The sequence below is a fragment of the Peromyscus leucopus genome, chromosome 10 (genome assembly GCF_004664715.2).
Source record: "Peromyscus leucopus breed LL Stock chromosome 10, UCI_PerLeu_2.1, whole genome shotgun sequence".
NCBI classification, from domain to species: Eukaryota; Metazoa; Chordata; class Mammalia; order Rodentia; family Cricetidae; genus Peromyscus; species Peromyscus leucopus.
The window spans coordinates 36,585,986-36,603,682 of NC_051071.1; the positions used below are offsets into that span (position 1 = coordinate 36,585,986).

The 17,697-nt window shown below is 34.2% G+C and overlaps 1 protein-coding gene across 7 annotated transcripts in view; it reads left to right on the forward strand.

The window, feature by feature from the left end:
* The window catches only part of Slit2 (slit guidance ligand 2), a 336,048-nt gene that overhangs the window by 219,011 nt on the left and 99,340 nt on the right, over positions 1-17,697 (forward strand). For all 7 annotated transcript variants that reach the window (XM_028865886.2, XM_028865890.2, XM_028865888.2 and 4 more), the window contains 2 exons: positions 16,463-16,534; positions 16,965-17,036. In XM_028865886.2, the coding sequence (XP_028721719.1) occupies positions 16,463-16,534; positions 16,965-17,036 (144 nt within the window). The remainder of the gene's footprint in view (positions 1-16,462; positions 16,535-16,964; positions 17,037-17,697) is intronic.

Sequence of the window (17,697 nt, forward strand, 5' to 3'; positions counted from 1 at the left end):
TAATCCTTATTCTTTAAAAGATTGCATCAGTGTACTATAATTTTATTGATAATATACTCATATATAGCACTGGATTTCATAAAAGCAATCCCTTTCAAATATATAAAGTACTGTAGTCATATTTACCCCAGTTTCGTTTCTTCCTCTCCCCAACTTGTATTTCCCGTATGCTAGCATCTCCTTCCTTACTCAAGTCTGTCATTTGCTTTCATGCTTCATATGTATACACCAACACACACACACACACACACACACACACACACACACACACACACACACACACACACGGGCTTGTGTGTGTGTGTGTGTGTGTGTGTGTGTGTTTTATACATACATATATGGTTTTGTGTCTCTACAAGGAATTTTTAGGACTCAAAAATGGGAGAAAACATAAAACTGGCAATATTATTTTTTCTTTTTTCTATTTCTGCCTTATTGATTTAATATGTTGATTTCCAGTGGCATTCACTTTCCAGAAAACTACATATGTCTTTCTCCTTTATAGGCAAATAAAATTAGATTGTGTTTACATGCAGGCCACATTTTCTTTATCCATTTATCTACTGAGAGTTACCTAGGCTGATTCCATAACTTAGCTATTGAAAATTGTATTGCCATAATAGATCTGCCTGTACAAGTATCTCAGTGATGTATTTACTTCAGTTCATTTTTTCTTAAACAGGAAAACAGCATAGTAAACTATCCAGATACAGATATATATTAAGTACATAAAGACATCATCAATTTTCCCAGAGATTTTTCTTTTAATTAATGACTAGTGATTTAGTAATAGTGCTTAATATCTATGGAATGAGGAATCAAGTATCCATTGTTATATACAGTTGAACATTTGCAGAGGCTGAAGGCTGGAGGAATTACAGAGGGTAGAAAGGGAGGTCAAGATATAGTGGGTGAGAAGAGCTGGTATATTTTTTTAGAGTCTCAGGTTTATCTGTCATTTACTGACTTTGAGTTCTTTATCAAGTTACTTCTTTTATATGATTTCATCATTTTTTTTAGAAAGTGAGAAGTGTTGATGGTGGGAAATGAATATGTGTAGAACTGTATTATACTTAGCATAATCTAATGATTCCATAAATGATATCTCAAACATGAAACCCAAAGTACAAAAGTAGCACCTGTGCTAGACTCCATAGGGAGGTCATAAATGGAAAGGAACATTAATAAAAACTTTACGAGTCTTCACAACAAAGATGAACAGATCATGTAGGAATGCTGCTTGGATGACATGTCATAACATAGAGAACAAAGGAAAAGAACTTTGAAAAATGAGTCAATGCAGCTACATAGAGAGTCTCAATACTACAAAAATCCTTGGACTTTATTTGGAGTGCATCTGGAAACAGGTTTTTTAATTGAATATTCCAAAAGAATTAGACTTAGGGCTGCATCTCAATGGGATTACAAAGCAGAAGATACCTGGGAAAATCTATTACATTGGCCTTTGGGGATGTTTGAAGAGGAGAAAATTGTTGGGCAATAAAGAGAAGGGAACATGGAAACAGATGACAGTTAATACACAGGCTTGGTTAGTAGGGATTAGTACTGGTGAGAATTTATAGGAAAATGCAGCAAAAATGATGCCAACTTCAAGCATAAGCAGTGGAGAAACTGATTCTATCATTGCAAATAAGAAGTAACAATAGCAAAACAAGGCAGGCAATAACATAATGCAGGTTATAACAACTAATAATTTTGAGCAAGGAAATAACTTACCTGAGTCAAACATTTTGAAATAACTGACCCAACAAAATCTACGTTGAAAGGTAAATTCATCAAGCAACCAAGGGAAGGAGAGAAGAGGCAAGAAAGCCCGAACAGAAGGCTAGGATAGTGAAAGCAAGAAGGACCCTCTAGGAAAAGTGGTCTGCTCAGGCAAATGATGCTGCCTGTAACCTTTAACCTTACACATGAAAGAATCCAATTTTGTCAAAGGTGATTGCAAAAGCCACTTTTTGATGTTAAGAGTGGGAATATTGAGGAGTAAAAAGAAGCAGTTCAATGGTTTGTCGGAGTGTTCATGTATATATGATCTGTTATTCAAAAACAATTGATTTTAAAATCCAGAAACCTGCAATCATTAATAAATTAGAATGAAAGAATATCTTTGAGAAAAAAAAAACTAAAGTTAAATAAAACATGTGTATGGAAAAACAAGAGTTAAAGAAGGTATATATGCACACAGGAAGAAAGCTGTCAGATCTGCTCAGAGCATAGAGGGACTAACAGATATTCTAGAAGAGGAAGCAAGAGTCAAAATATGTCAAAAGCAATACAGTGACATTTAACCTATTAGAAAAAAAATGACTGACATTGTGATATTTTTTTTTTAATCTGGAGGGAAAAAGACATGAAATCACTCATATAAAACCAATGAAAGAAGGTCAAAACCTAGTTTTAGTTATTTTCACTGTTGTCAGGGGTACATTTAAAATAGTGTCTCTATTCAAACCTTAGCAAAGTGGGCAGAGTTCATATTGTTTCTAGGAAAACTTACCTTGAATACCATCAGGCTATACTTCCCCATCTACTTCTTAAATCTGACAGAGACCCATTTGCCCTGTTGTCAGAAGCTAAGCAACTGGGTTAACAATCCAACCTTGTTGTAGAGCATGTAAGGAAAAGAAGAGGTGTCTGGAAACCCTGTACACATCCTTTTCTTACAAAAAGGAATATCTCCTTTAAGAAAGGGTGGGGATGTCCCTAAAGAATTCTGGGTACTACTACTGTCTAGGATCATTCCTACTGTATTTTGTCTCTCCCAAACATCTCACAGCCTAAAGTATTTGACATTGTTCTCTAGAACTGGGAGGACACTCGATTGCCATTAGAGCTCTCAAGCAAAGATGCTTCTATAGGGGGAGTGACATGTATCTAGCCTCTGAAGGGCTGCTTTCCAACTGACCCATGTTTTAGGAGACAAACCCATCTGCACCTATTCAAAGGATACAGGTGCTTGATTGCCGTGCACACCTGCTGTCACAGTCACGAATAAGGGAGGGGCAAGAAAGAGGCTTCTCAGTGTCTGGTTCCCAGCCCTACAGTTTTTATGATGGGATGCTTGTAAAACTAGAGAAGGAAAAAAGGTCTTTTTAGTATGAGAGAGAGAGAGAGAAAGAGAGAAGCAGATGTTCCAGACAGAAGACCTTAAGAGAAGTTTGAGGAATAAGAGCTGGTATGCAAAAGAACACTAGTATAATTTTTTTAACAATATGATTTTTAAATAGAATTTGTTAAATACAAAGACTGAGGAATGTTTGTCTTAACACATTTATATAGAAATTATGAAAAATAAATTTCCCTAGCTCTAAAAACAAAAAAAAAAAAAATACAGGGACATTTTAAATGGCTTGTCCTACTAATCATTGTTATTTCCCATTATAGCCCTTTGCTTCTACCTTGAATGCTCTATAGTGTTCACATAATGCTGGAGTTGAGTAGCATGGAAGTTATACATCACGTAACAATGCTTCCCATTGGTTTTGCCTATATTACAGAGGTGATATGTCATATTGTGGTACAATAACTGAAATTTATAAGTAGATATAAAAACATATGTCAGGCCATAGGTGAATTTTATTTCTGTGATTATTGCATTATTATTTAGTGGGAATAAAACACCTTCAGAAGTGTAACATTCTAGCTTAGTGACTTACATTTTTATCTACTGAAAATAAAGAATATCAGTAGTATTGATAAAATGTGGATATAGCACTCAATAGAACATTGTTTTTAATTTTTAGAGATAACTTTTTTCAAATATTGTTATTCAAAATATCATTTTATTATTCAAATACTCATTCATATTATTCAAATATTTCAAAACTTAGGTTTATTATGAGTTATCTGTGCAATATCTTTATTTCAGATGGAGATATTTTAATAAAATTGACATGTTTTTTTGGCTGTGGTACATCTTTATTGTACCAGATTCATAATTGTAATGAAGAGAAAGGCTATAATCTAAAGTTTACTAAAGACAATGCAAATATTCTCTTTGTTTTGTTTTGTTTTTTGCAAAAACAAAGTCATACGTTGGTGTTTTATAAAACATTTATTTGTCAGGATATAAGAAAGATAATCTTTTAAAACCTAAATAACAAATCACTTAAGGAAGTAAAAAGTAGAAATAGGTTAGCATCTATTTAAACTCTTCAGTACTGAATGCTTGTACACACGACATATAATTTGAATTTTCATTAACTCCTGTGATTAGTTTTATTTTTTTTTTAAAAAAAAAAAAGTAGAAATATGTTTCAGAAGCATGCTCAAAAAATCCTGGGGGAGCTCTCCTAAGGAAGCCTGACTACACAATGATTTTATCATAACCAATGCTTTGCATTTTCATTTGTAGGCTGGGAATAAGTTGTAAGTATATCTACTGATCACATTTTAATTCATAATTTTATTTTATTTTATTTTTATTAATTCTTGGGGAGTTTGGAATTTCCTATAACATGTTTTGATCATACCCACCTCCCTCCTCCAACTCTTCCCAGATCTGCTCTCTATTTTTCACACACCCAACTTTGTGATTTTTATTTTTAAACCCTCCAAGGCCCAATACGTAGTAGACAAATATTCTTGGATATATAATCTTTTCCTGAACCATGGTCAACCTCTCAGGAGCTGCACTCTTAGACAAAATACTCTTTCCCTCTTCCAGCAGCTAACTGTTTCCACCAATTCTGGTGTTATAACTAACGCTTAATATTGGGACTGCACTAAAATATTTCGTGCAGTAAAGGACACCATCCCTTGAGTAAAGAGGAACACTACATGATGGGAAAATTCTTTAGCAGATATGTGTATTTGTGTTTTTAAACATCTTTCTCTACTAAAGTTTGAGTTCTAAGAAGCCAAGAACACATGCTATTCAAACCACCAAAGAGCAGGCTGTAACAACTCTCATACTATGGCACACTAAAGCACTTGATACGCAGTTGATAAATAGTTACAGGAAGTGAGTGTATACACAATTCAGAATCAATCAAGTACCTCGTGCTGACTTATCCATGAGAGAGCTATTTTACCAACATTAATAACTGTAACTACAAGGTAAAGTCAGCCTTTCCTTGTTGACATAATGATTGCTTATAACCATGAAATCCAAAATATTTGAATAAATAAATTTAATTTAATAAAATGGTTAGTAGCATAGGCTAAAGTGCACTAGACAGCTCAAAGAATTCATCAGTGAAAGTTCCTTTTTCCATATACTGCCTTGAAGTCCACTGTGTTACATCTTTTGATGACCATCCCAACATGTTGTAATTACTCTCCTTCTTTAGAGACGAATGAATACATCACCTTAAAGATAGTGCATGGACACCTTTCTTTGAAGTCATATTTCTCTTCTAATGCCAGGGCATAGATATTTAATCCTTCAAAGACTGACAATTTCATTTTTTGCCATAAGACAGGAAAGAAAAAAACTGAGAAAAGTTAAAGAACCTTACTAGAAAAATTCAACCATGAAACAGTTCACATAGCTTTAATTTTATTCTTACGTAAATGTAAACCTCACTGTTACACCTTATAAAGCTCTGAGAGAGAGGTAGACAGAGATTCAGCATATGAGGATATTGTAGAAAAGAAAACTGGACACTCAGGAAGAGAACCTGACAGATGTTGAGAAAGAGGAACAGCGGAATTGCTAGATACTTCCTTATGAAGAGGTTAAAGAGAGCAGTGTGGAGAGAAGTTCTTCCACGTGGGAATGCATAGAAATGAGTCCTCTTTCATGGTACCTTGTATCCGTAACCTCTGCTAATGTCATCTGTTCTGTTCAATTTGGTTTTATACTCTATCTCATTTTAGACACAGCTCACTCTCTTGTTCAAGATGTCCTCAAACTTTTAATCGGCTTGCATCAGCATTCTGAGTAGCTAGGAGTCTAGTCACACACCATTGTCTCTGGTGTTGTCTCCTCTGTCATACATTCTTATATCTCCCAAACTTCATGCAGACTAGCACTAAACAGTTTAGTTTATATTGACTGATATCATACTATCCTGTTAGACTGAAAACCCAATGATGGCAGAATCATGTCTTTTTTGTCCTACCCTTTCTATCTCAATATTTAGCCAGTGAGGGTAAGAAGAGGGACTGTGTTGGAGAAAGTATGGAGCACATAATGTGGAAAGCATCCTAGACATCTTTTTTTATAGTAAAGGTAATGGTACTGTATGTGTATGTGAAGAGAGGCTGAAAGTAGTGGAAAAATCTGAATATGATAAGTGAGAAAGAATCTGGAGTAGAAGAAAGCCTGTCACCAGTGTGGAGTCTTCCCAGCACTTGACTATTTTGAATTTGGCTGTTACAGACCTTGTTTGCGAAGAATGTCTCAGTGTCCAGCAAGTTGATACAGGATACTGTCCCTGGGAAAAGAATCATTAATACCAAATTGATTCTTTGTGTATTGCATCTTAAGAAGTAATTTCTTAGACAGCATATTGAGGTATTACACACTTCAATGTGGTATGAAAGGTTACTGTAGAATAAAAGTTCATTCTTCTCTGTTCTTTTACAAATTCTGGTATCACATCTAGTGTTTTCAAGTCATAATACAGATACTCCATCCATTTTAGAAGATGCATAGTGAGAAAGTGGGCTGTAATGAATTAGAATTTTCAGGCTGGGACAGGGCTTGGGAATACGGCTTCAGGGTTTCTGCTGATGGATTGCAGGTTCTCTAAGATTAAAATACATTTTGACACATGTGCATGAGACAGGTGAAATATACAAGAATTGCACTTTAAAGTCAGTATGCTGCTTTTCCTGGTCCAGCAAAACATAAGGCTCTCAGGAAGAGATGTATAAGTAATGGAGAGGGAGGGACACACTAACTTGAGCATTACTTCAATTCTTTTCCCTTTTCTGGATCATTTGTCATGAAGGTAAATAAATCACATATAGTTTCATTTTTTATTAATTTTAAAAAGATTTACTTTTTAGTGTGTGCGCGTGTGTGTGTGTGTGTGTGTCTGTCAGTGTGATTGTATACCACATGTGCATAGACAACCATGGAAACCAGAAGATGTCATATGGATATATACGTGGTTGTGAACTGCTTGAAGTGGTTGTCAGAAACCAAATTCTTGTCCTCAGCAAGATCATGAGCTGCACTTAACTGTCAAGCCATCTCTCTACATACACTTTCCCTTAATTTTCAATAAGTTAAAAATTTCACAGAGAAATTATTTTTACTATGGAAAGTTAGTTTTTGTGCTTGAAAAAAATATTATGGAATTGAAGACTGAGGTGATTTTACTTTAGTTCACAATGTTAAGAAACTATTTCTTAGTAACTAACAAGTAGGTAGGATTTTGAAGATGTTTTATTATTTTATATCTACACAAAAGATCAACTAGCCTATAGCATAAGTTGGTTCTGCACTCTATATTACTATAATTTCATATTCATTGAGCAAGCTAATATAAAGGTAGTATTTATACCTATTATATGTATATAAAACATAACACTCGTAAAAATCATCTTGTAAAAATAGTTAACACAAGGATAAAGATAATTACAAAAGATTCTGGGTCATGACACTTTAAACATAAAAGGTTTTGGTCACATTTCTTTATAAATGAAAAATATTATACTAAAATCATAAGAAAATCGGAGGAAACATTAGGGAAATGAGAACAGAGATGGATGTAATAACAAAAAAAAAAAAAAAAAACCAAACAAACAAAAATAGGAACTCCAGGAGATTCCCTTAAAAATCTCCAAAAGTCTGTGAGTAGACCTATAAAAAAGATGTGTATGAACAGGTGTCTTTTCTTATACTTGTTCAGTATGAATGATCACCACTCTGTGTCAGATGTTATGTCTGAAAGAACACACTGACTGCCTTCAGGCAGCTTACAATGAAGAATGTTGAACATTTATGTAGAGTCATTGAAAGCCTCGTGAGAATCAAAAATTCCCTTCTCTGAACAAGGGGAGCAGGGCACCTGATCTGCCTGGGAGAATCACCTCCTTTTCAGATACAAGGATGTGCTTTTCTGTAGAGAAAATTGGAAGCTTTATTACACAAAGGAAACATCACGTAACAACCCTGGGAAGGTGAGAGAGCTCTGTATTGTTACTGAAACGGAAAGTTTGTGATTGCTAATAGGCACAGCCAAAGCTAAAGCTTGAGGATTAGCTGGACTGTAATTGTACTGCTTGGGAGAATGGTTTAGGCAAGGGAGTGGCAGGAATAGAGTGGCTTGTTGTAAAAATCACCCTAATGTTCAGGAAGAAAGAAAGGAGCTAAAACACACATTTGTAACAGACCCTACAAAAGAGGATAAAGACAAGCCTGGAAGTAGGTACTGATGAGAAGTTATCCCAATGTGTCACTCTAGCAATAATGATTGATTCCCTTAACCATTTAACGTCGTAAAAACAAAATGCAGGACTCAAAATTGTAAAATCTGACATAAAAATGAGAATACATGGGTCCCAAAGTATTATTCTCAGAAGGATCAAAGTTTCTACTTTAAAAACCAATTACCTCATGGATTTGTGGTTAATCTGCTTCAGAAATGCATGTTAAGAAGTTAGACAGTTATTTACAAATGAAAATAATTAGCCAATTTGAGACAAAACACAAGGCTTGATTCATGGTAAGTATCCAAATGGCTTGTTATTATTTAAAAAAAAAAAACAGACTTTTTTATTTCCTTGTATTGATAAAGATATAGATGATAGGTAGATGAATCATAGGTAGATAGATAGATAGATAGGTAGATAGATAGATAGATAGATAGATAGATAGATAGATAGATAGATAGATAGATGATAGGTACACAGACAAACAGATGATAGAGATATACATATAGATGAAAACTTAATTTTATTGACTTTTTGAATCTCACTCGTTCTCCATAAATACATTATTTTGCTAAGTGTGACTGAGTCGATTTTCCCCTTAATTCACTTGACTAAACACTAAGTGAATTTTTGCATTTGGATGTAGTCAGAAGTTTTCCTGTGTTCTGCATGCTCCACAGCCGCTCAGATCCAAAGAAACAAACAGAGGCTTATATTACTTAAAACTGCTTAGCCTTTAGCTCAGGTTTTCACTGAATAACTCTTACATTTAATTTAACCCATAATTATTATCTATATTTAGCCTTTGGCTTGATACCTTTTCTCAGTTATGCCTTGACATCTTGCTTTTTCTGTGTCTGGCTGGAAACTCCTGACTCTGTTCTTCCTCTTCCCAGCCTTTAGTCTGCTTATCCCACCTATACTTCCTTCCTGGCTACTGGGAAACCAGTGTTTTATTAAACCAATATACAAAAGCATTATCACACAGCATTTCCCCTTTTCTGTCTAATCAAAAAGGAAAGTTTTAACTTTGACATAGGAAAATTACATGTAATAGTACAGTTTTCAAGTAAGAATTACAGTTACAATATCTAGTCTATATTTATTTGGAAAAATTAAAGAAAATATTCTATTGTGAGTCTAAGGTTTCATATCTAACTTGTCTTTTATCATAGCCAAGAAAAATTATAACTATCTAGTCTTCAACTACATCAAAGACCCCAGAAGGATATAATATTACCTATGTAAACAGGGAGTGCATTGTAATCAATTTCCAAAAATCTAGAATGACAGAGACAGCTGGCTACCTGAACAGTTACCCAAAGTTATTCTACAACATCGGGGCATCCTTCTTCAGCTTATAGGCCTAGTGTCTCTCAGTTGCTTCTCTCTGTGTCCTTTAGAATATCTGGCAGTTTCTTCTGTGAAACAGGAACCTGAAGGACCATCTCACCTTGTTTTTTCAAATTCAGTGGTCATTTTCCTATGGGTCCTGTATGTCCAGTTTATACAACACATTATCAGCTGTCCAAGGAAAGCAGTTTCTTGCCCAAATGACTATTTTTGTCAAGAAGAAGATAAACTCGTAAAGAGTGTCTTTGATGCCCATCTTTCTCTTTGAAGAAAATTAGTGCTGCCAGGAATTGATGTGTCGCACTGTCCAGAAAAGTCAAAGTTTTTAAAACACTTTAAATGCCATATTCTGTAGGTCTTTGAGGTTTTTTAAGACTACCTACCTAACTGAATTATATCTATGTATTCCTAGAAAGCTTAACTAACATAGCTTAAGTTTGACTATCATAGGAGACTAATTATAATCTGTATTTCTTAATTATCCATTACAATTTCAAATGAGTTACACAAACAAAATACTTTAAACTAGAGTAGAAATATACATACAGTATAACAAAATTAACTTTAAATTTGAATCAATAAACTAAAATCCATAGCAATGTAAAACATTTTAAACAAATTGTTACTCTTTATCTTATCATATGTGTGTGTGTATCCTATATATCTATATCATATCCCCACATCTTTTTATCCAACAACATTTGGATATGTGCCTACATGAATAAATGCAAACAATTCAACATCATTCAGGAGATGTGCGCAGATTGACATTTTTACACATGTTCATGTTCACACATATTTTTATATTGCTTTAGAGTAAGAGACCAAATGGAGAGCTTGTTTCCCTAGTATGGAAACAGGAGTTGAGTGTGTGTTTTCGTAATGTTTACAAAACTGGCATCAAATGAGGTTAAAGAAATGGATAATTCTCAAGAACAACTCATCTCAAGACAGAAATGGCTGATAATCAAAGAGTATGGATGGAGCACTAAGACAAATGTGTTAGCTATGTGCAAAATTCAAGCGTCTAGAGGCCAATATTAGCTCAGCTACGGAGACATTTATTAAACTGAGGAAGTTCCAATGACAGTGCTTATGAAAAAGAAATAATATTTTAGTCTAAAGCATGCTTCATTGATTTTAGTAGGTACATATGAAGGAAACCAATAGCAAAAAACCATTGTTAAAAGTTGAAATTTACTTTCTGTAAGTATAAAGTAGCGAATTTAAAATTACCATGTAATGGCTGACAGACTCCCCAGTCTAAAGAAACCTTGTTTCTGCCCTCAGATACTGGTGTTTACTGTGCTGCACTACTCGATTTAACTTTCCAAAGACAGAGTCATTGCGCATTCCCTCCCCTCTCCCATTAAACCCATGTTCCATTCTCTGACAGCTGTTTTTGTCATTTATGTTAAAAGCAGATGGAGAAAATGCAAAACCATGTCAGTTTTATGGCCATGTATAATCAGCATCTGGGCTATATGTTACAGGCACTGTCAATTGAAATAAATATCTTACTTAGTATCATAAAAATCTTTTGTAGTTTCTAAGACAGTAAAGAAAAAGCTAAACATTACTTGGTCTGATTATAGATCTTAACAGCAACTTTTTTCAGTTTTTATGTGAGTTGTATACGTGTGTTCATTATAGTTATGAAATTATCTGAAAAAACACTGTATTACTAATTGATTTTTAAACATTATTTACCACCATATATTAATTTCACACTAGAGATCCTATCAGATGACAGATTTATTCTTTTAAATAATGTGTGTTGATGACCAGGATTTGTAGACATTTTATTGAATCATATACAATTGTATATATCATATCTTTATTCATTTACCTTTGTAAAAGGAAATACTATATAGTTTATTTATACTGCACTTTTTACCAAGTAACTGTTATTCATCATTTTGAAAAACTGAAGGTAAATCACACAGAACAATGATGGCTTCTGTAAAGCCCATAAAGCCAATGATGGTAGATTCAGATATAATCCAACTCTGTGTCAGAACAAAGTTCATGCCTTTGTCAACAAAGGATGAATATTTTAAAAGTCTTGAATCTATGCATATCAAACCATATAATGCCCAATTATAAAGGCCTATTTAATGTTGAGCCAGTGGATGACATTTGCATTGTTTTATAGAATAATTCGACTTGGATAAGAATTGAGAGAGATGGATAAGAAGTGAATGTTAGACTAATTTGTCTAATATCTCATGAATAGTTTGGTGGTTTCTTAAACATTCTATCCTGGTGGTTATTTTTTTGTAAAATGTATGTGTCTAACATTCATCCCATCATAATCACCGCAGGGTATTTAATGTCACAGAGTAGCAACTCAGCAATTGACACAGTGTTGCTTCTCCCTGTTCACAGCTAAACCTATACACAGTTCCCATGCTCTATGGTCTCTAGTTTCCCAGTCTTCCTGTTTTGTAGTCGTTGAAATAGAGCCTGAAGTTCCTGTGATCAGTTGCTTTTAGGAAGCATGAAAGTGCTGAGATTCATGGTATAAATAGAAACAAAAAAAACACAGGGCTAGGTAAGATGAGGGAAGAAAGGTTGTTATTGGCTAAATTTCCCTGTGAGGATTTGAGACTAGTCCCCACACAATACAGGTAAATATTTCATCTCACTGAGCAGATAACTAAAATACCCTTCTACTTTTAAGGAAGTGATAATAGCCATGTCTTTCACTACATATATTATGTAGAATGATACAGTGTAGTGTCTAAATATATAAAATAAAAAGCTGCACGTGGCTATAAGTCTATTTGTATATAATACAACTATAAAATGGTGTGGATTCAGTCAAATAGATCTTGGAGGTTAAATTGGTTCTGGCATGTTTACATAAAATGAATTGTCCTTGCAGTATGCAGTGCGTAGAATTTCTACCTGATTCACTTTTTTAAATCTGTTTTTGTTTTCTAAAAATGACATAGCATATTCTCTGAAGGATTGACATTTGGGAAGCTCTTAATTATGGTGTGTTTTAACCTAATCTTGCAACTATGTCTTATCCATTACACTATCTGTTTCCATAATCTTGAAATGTTTTTAATTAGATTCTTCATGGACCAATGGACTCAAATGTACACTCTTTGAAATTCAGCAGATTCTATGCTAATAAGCAGGGATCAGAAACCAACAGAGTTAAGAAATGTAAATATAGTCTGCCTCTTTCTTAACCTGAAAATACTGACATTTTTCTTTTTCATTTATATCATCTGGTCAAAGGCTTTTTTCTCTTTCTTCTTATGGGGACGCCATTAGAGGTGAATGTTGTTTAGTTTATCAAATTTATTCTAAATTCTTATAAAGTAAAAAGGAGCATTTTACTCAACAAAGCTAATAGTTTAAGTGAAGTACATTGTCCATTAAGTATGACTGAAATTAAACAAAATGTTTTGGAGTTTACCTTACGTCTGTCACTGGTAGCATGTCTTCTCATGTGAGATTCATTCTTTTAGATGGAGGAATGAAATCATGTTGATCCTTAATGGACTTCTGAGACAGTGTGATAAAAAGCAATAAGAACAAACCAATTAGACACTAAGTGTAAATAGTAGTAGAAGCTTTATAAATTACCCTTTTTAGCTAGCTAGGTTGAAGGTAAGCAAATATGAAAAGCCATCAGGTCCCTCAAGCATGCCATTGTTCAGTGTTCTGTGATGTACATTTGAAGTTTGAAGTGAAGCAGTTTTCAATGTGGAATTTACATCGCGGTACATCACAATACAAACAGCACAGATAATATCACTATTTACATTTGAGGCATTGCATTTCCATGTAAAACCTAATATAGTTTTGTCCTGTATTCACTGTGTTTTATAACTTTTATAACATTGAATAGTCCATTTATAAAAAAAAAATTATTATTCATAATTGTGTTGTGATTTATTTAAATAGGAGTATTTTCAGTGAAATGAAATATAGATAAAATATAACTTACCTTAACAACAGGTATTTCTGGGCAAGAGAGATGACCCAGCAGTTAAGAGTACTTGCTGGACAATCACGAATACCTGAGATCAAATCGGAGAACACATATAGCAAGCAAGGGGTCCTGCAAATGCCCATAACTCTATCTCAGAGGGATCCAGCACTCTCTTATGGCCCCATGTGCGGAAGCATGAGTATCTACATAGACCCATGTGCATATATTTATGCAGACTTTTAAGGGAAATAATAATTTTGAAAACAAGTGTTAAAACACACTTAATTTCCACTAAAATAATTAGCAATTGTTTAGGTATTATAGGTACTAAAATTTTAAAGCCACAGATGAATATTAAGCTTTTCATGAAATACCTTAAGTTCTATTAAAAAATAGAATTAGTTTGGATAAATTTATTGGTTCAGAATACTTTTCATCACTATACAACCCCAAACAACACAATTTGTACATAAAGAATGAGTCACTGAATGACGTTTATTGATTCCTTTATATTACTTTACATTATTTTCAACAGTTGCATGTGGTATTTGGGGAGTTACATGAACAAATTTTTCATTCTAAAATCTCAAAAACATTCTTACTTTTCATCATCATTATATTATTATGATCCAGTGATTAACTGATATGTAAAGTTTCCTTGGCATAGACTGATAATTTGAAGTTTCTTATAATTTAACTGTAAGAATGGATCAAAGTTGAAATGAATGTGATCTTCAAAGCATCATTGCCAAAGGCATTGATCACTATTGCAGTAAAAATAACTTAGTCTTGGCTGTATTTAGAGCCTGTGAAAAAATATATTTTCTTAAGACCCAGACAAATAATTCAAATGTTGAACGTGTGTGTGTGTGTGTGTGTGTGTGTGTGTGTGTGTGTGTGTGTGTAAGCCAGCAGACATTTCACATCATATGCCATTGTCAGTCACTCCCCACTTATTTAATATTTACTCTTTATGTGTATATGTAGCAGGTATGTGCAAGTGTTAATGCATGTACCCATAGAATCCACTGGAGATTGAGTGATAAACATTTGGGAGCCCTCTGATATGGGTACTGGGAAGCCAACACAGGTCCTCTTCAAGAGCAGTATACAAACTTTATCACTGAGGAATCTTCCCAGCCCCTGGCCCACCCCTTATTTTTTGAGACATAATTAACCAATCTGGAATTCAAGGTTCAACTAAAATGCCTGGTCATTAAGAACTTGGGGTGTCCCAGCCATCTCTCCTGCCCCAGCCTTGGGGTTGCATACATATGCCACCACTGTTTACATAGCTGCTAGAGATAAAACTAGAGTTCTCATGTTTGCATAGTGGAGAAATTTCTCCCCTGCTCTCACATTCATACTTATTAATATGGATGGTTTCCTGTCTTCTGAGATAAATCTTCCATAGAAGCCAACAGCCTAAGAAGGAGAAAATATGCAAATATAAAAATGTATATGCATTTATATGTGTTGTTCATATACCTATATACACATATGTACATATGGAAAACATGTATGCACATGTATATGTGTATATGAACACATGTACACGTGTACGTTTTATGAGTACACATGTGTATATATTTTTAAATCTAGACAACAAAATATTATTTATTCCAAGTAGTTTAATATAAGAATTTAATATAGAAGAATTTCCTGAGACTTGTAGGGAGGTAATACAGACAGGAAATTTTCTACTTACCTCCAAGTCTACAAAAGCCAAAGAAGTTAAAATGATGAAAAGGAGGTACATCTAGAAGTTGCAATTATGATGTCAGTGAGGTGGCTTCTGGGGCTATTCCCCAAACAGAGGACAAATACACTATGGATTTTCCCTTCTGGAAGCCTCAATCTTTCACCAGCAACTCTCAATATCTAAACCCTACCCTAGTGGTTCACGAGAGTGAGATCTCAAGGATCCAGAGCAGAACTGAAAATAAAGGCTGTGAAATGACTCCTGGGTCCTGATATGGAAAAGAACAAGGTTGAGAGAATGTTATTGTGGTGAACAAAAATATTTACTAAGTGACTTGTTGAAACCTCCCTCTTTGTGTGTTTATTGGCTGGCTGTATATTTCTTAGTTTTCTCCAATAGCAGGATCTTAGAGTAGATGGTGTCTGAGCGTTGACTTTACTCTGATTTTTATCATATCATAAGAATATTCCTGTGGTTGATTGCACTTTTCTGATATGATTTTTACTATAGTGGTCACATATCAAGTTAGCAGTTAGACACTGTTTACTGAAGATTTCTCCGTAACTTACAGATTTAGAATTTAAGACTATGCCTCATAAATGGCTTCAAAATTAATTTTGTGAATGTACCAGTTTCTTCAACTGATAGTGTGTTTTCTTTAGAAGTTAAAGGATCTATAAAATTCAATATATAATGATAATTTCATTTTGAACCTACAATTATCACTAAAATATTTTATACATCTATATCCAGTATATATACATCCAGTCTTCTGTATATTTAATTTGCTTATAGTTTATTAAAATATACACCTAATTTGTTTCTACAAATGCTTCCTACTCTGTGTTTTGTTCTGGCCGAATCCATGTCTAGGCAATGATGGGTTAGTACTTTTGTTTCATAATTGTGCTACTTTATTCCAATCTTGCTTCACATTTAAAGGGCAGCACATTTAATTTTAGTACTGATTTTTAGATGAAAAGAAGAAAAGATCCCTCATGACAAAAACTAACTTCCCTTCCTGATGTGAAACTTATGTCTGAATTAAATGTGTCTAGAGATTTACTTTTCCTTCTAAACATTAATTTTTATTATTTTCATTGCAGACGTTTGGAACAGAACTCCATCAGGGTCATCCCTCCTGGAGCTTTCTCACCATATAAAAAGCTCAGAAGAATGTGAGTTAACAGTATTGTGCAAGATATGTCATTTTTTAAATTATGTAGGTCAAGACTATGCAGGAAAAACTAAGCACGAATATTGAAGAGATTGACAGCTTAATGACAGTCTGATTGCCCGTTGTATAATAGCACTTTAATCTGAGTTAGTGAAACCTTATCATTTTTCATGCTCTCTGTAATTCAGTGTATTGATTCCCACAAAAACAGTCATGACATCTTTGGTATGCTACTGTCTAATTAAGACATGCCGTCCTTCCTAATAAGTTAAGCAAGTGGATAGTAGTTGTTTTTCAGTGTGTGATTCATCTTTAAATATTAGGATTATCTGATGTTTTGTGCTGAAAGTTGTGCACGTCTTCCTCATCTCCTGTACCCAACATCCCCTAGCATCCTATTTCGTTTAACCTAACCTTGTTTCTGATTGTAGTGACCTCAGCAATAATCAGATCTCTGAGCTTGCCCCAGATGCCTTCCAAGGACTGCGCTCTCTGAATTCACTGTGAGTAGATACCCTTTTTTTTTTTTTTTTTTTTTTTTTTTCCTGAGGGAAACCAATGCTTTTTCCACAAACAAGAGTTTTTAAATTTTCAGATTAAGGGGGAAAAAACCTCCTGTCTTTCTATGATGGGGTATGAATCCTTAACTACAATTGTTATTAGTGAATCTCATCATCTTCCAGAGGCCTACTGTCTATCACTAGCACCAGCCAGTTTTTAGGGTAGATATGTGTGTGTGTGTGTGTGTGTGTGTGTGTGTGTGTGTGTGTGTGTGTTTTAATTTTGTTATCAAAAGAAAGAGAGCTGCCGCATGGGAGATTGTGTTTATTCCAGATGTAATAAGGGGACAGGTTATTTTGAAGTTCTCTGACAACTCTAGATTTGTGGTCTCTTAGTCTATAGTATCATGTGTCTGAGCACAGTGTTGGTCCTTTTAGGATGATGAAAGCCAAGTGTAGAGAATAAGTGAGCATAGTCGTGTTGCCATCATTTCATCCTTCCTTCATCACAGGAGGATTTTTCCCCAGGATTAGCTTCATACTAAGCATTAGTTGTGAAGGTTAACGGGACTTTCGAGAAGATAACTATGCAAGTTAGAGTCAGTCTAAAATAAGTTACTAAAGGATAACATTCTTTTAACTTATGAAAGCATTTCAAATTATA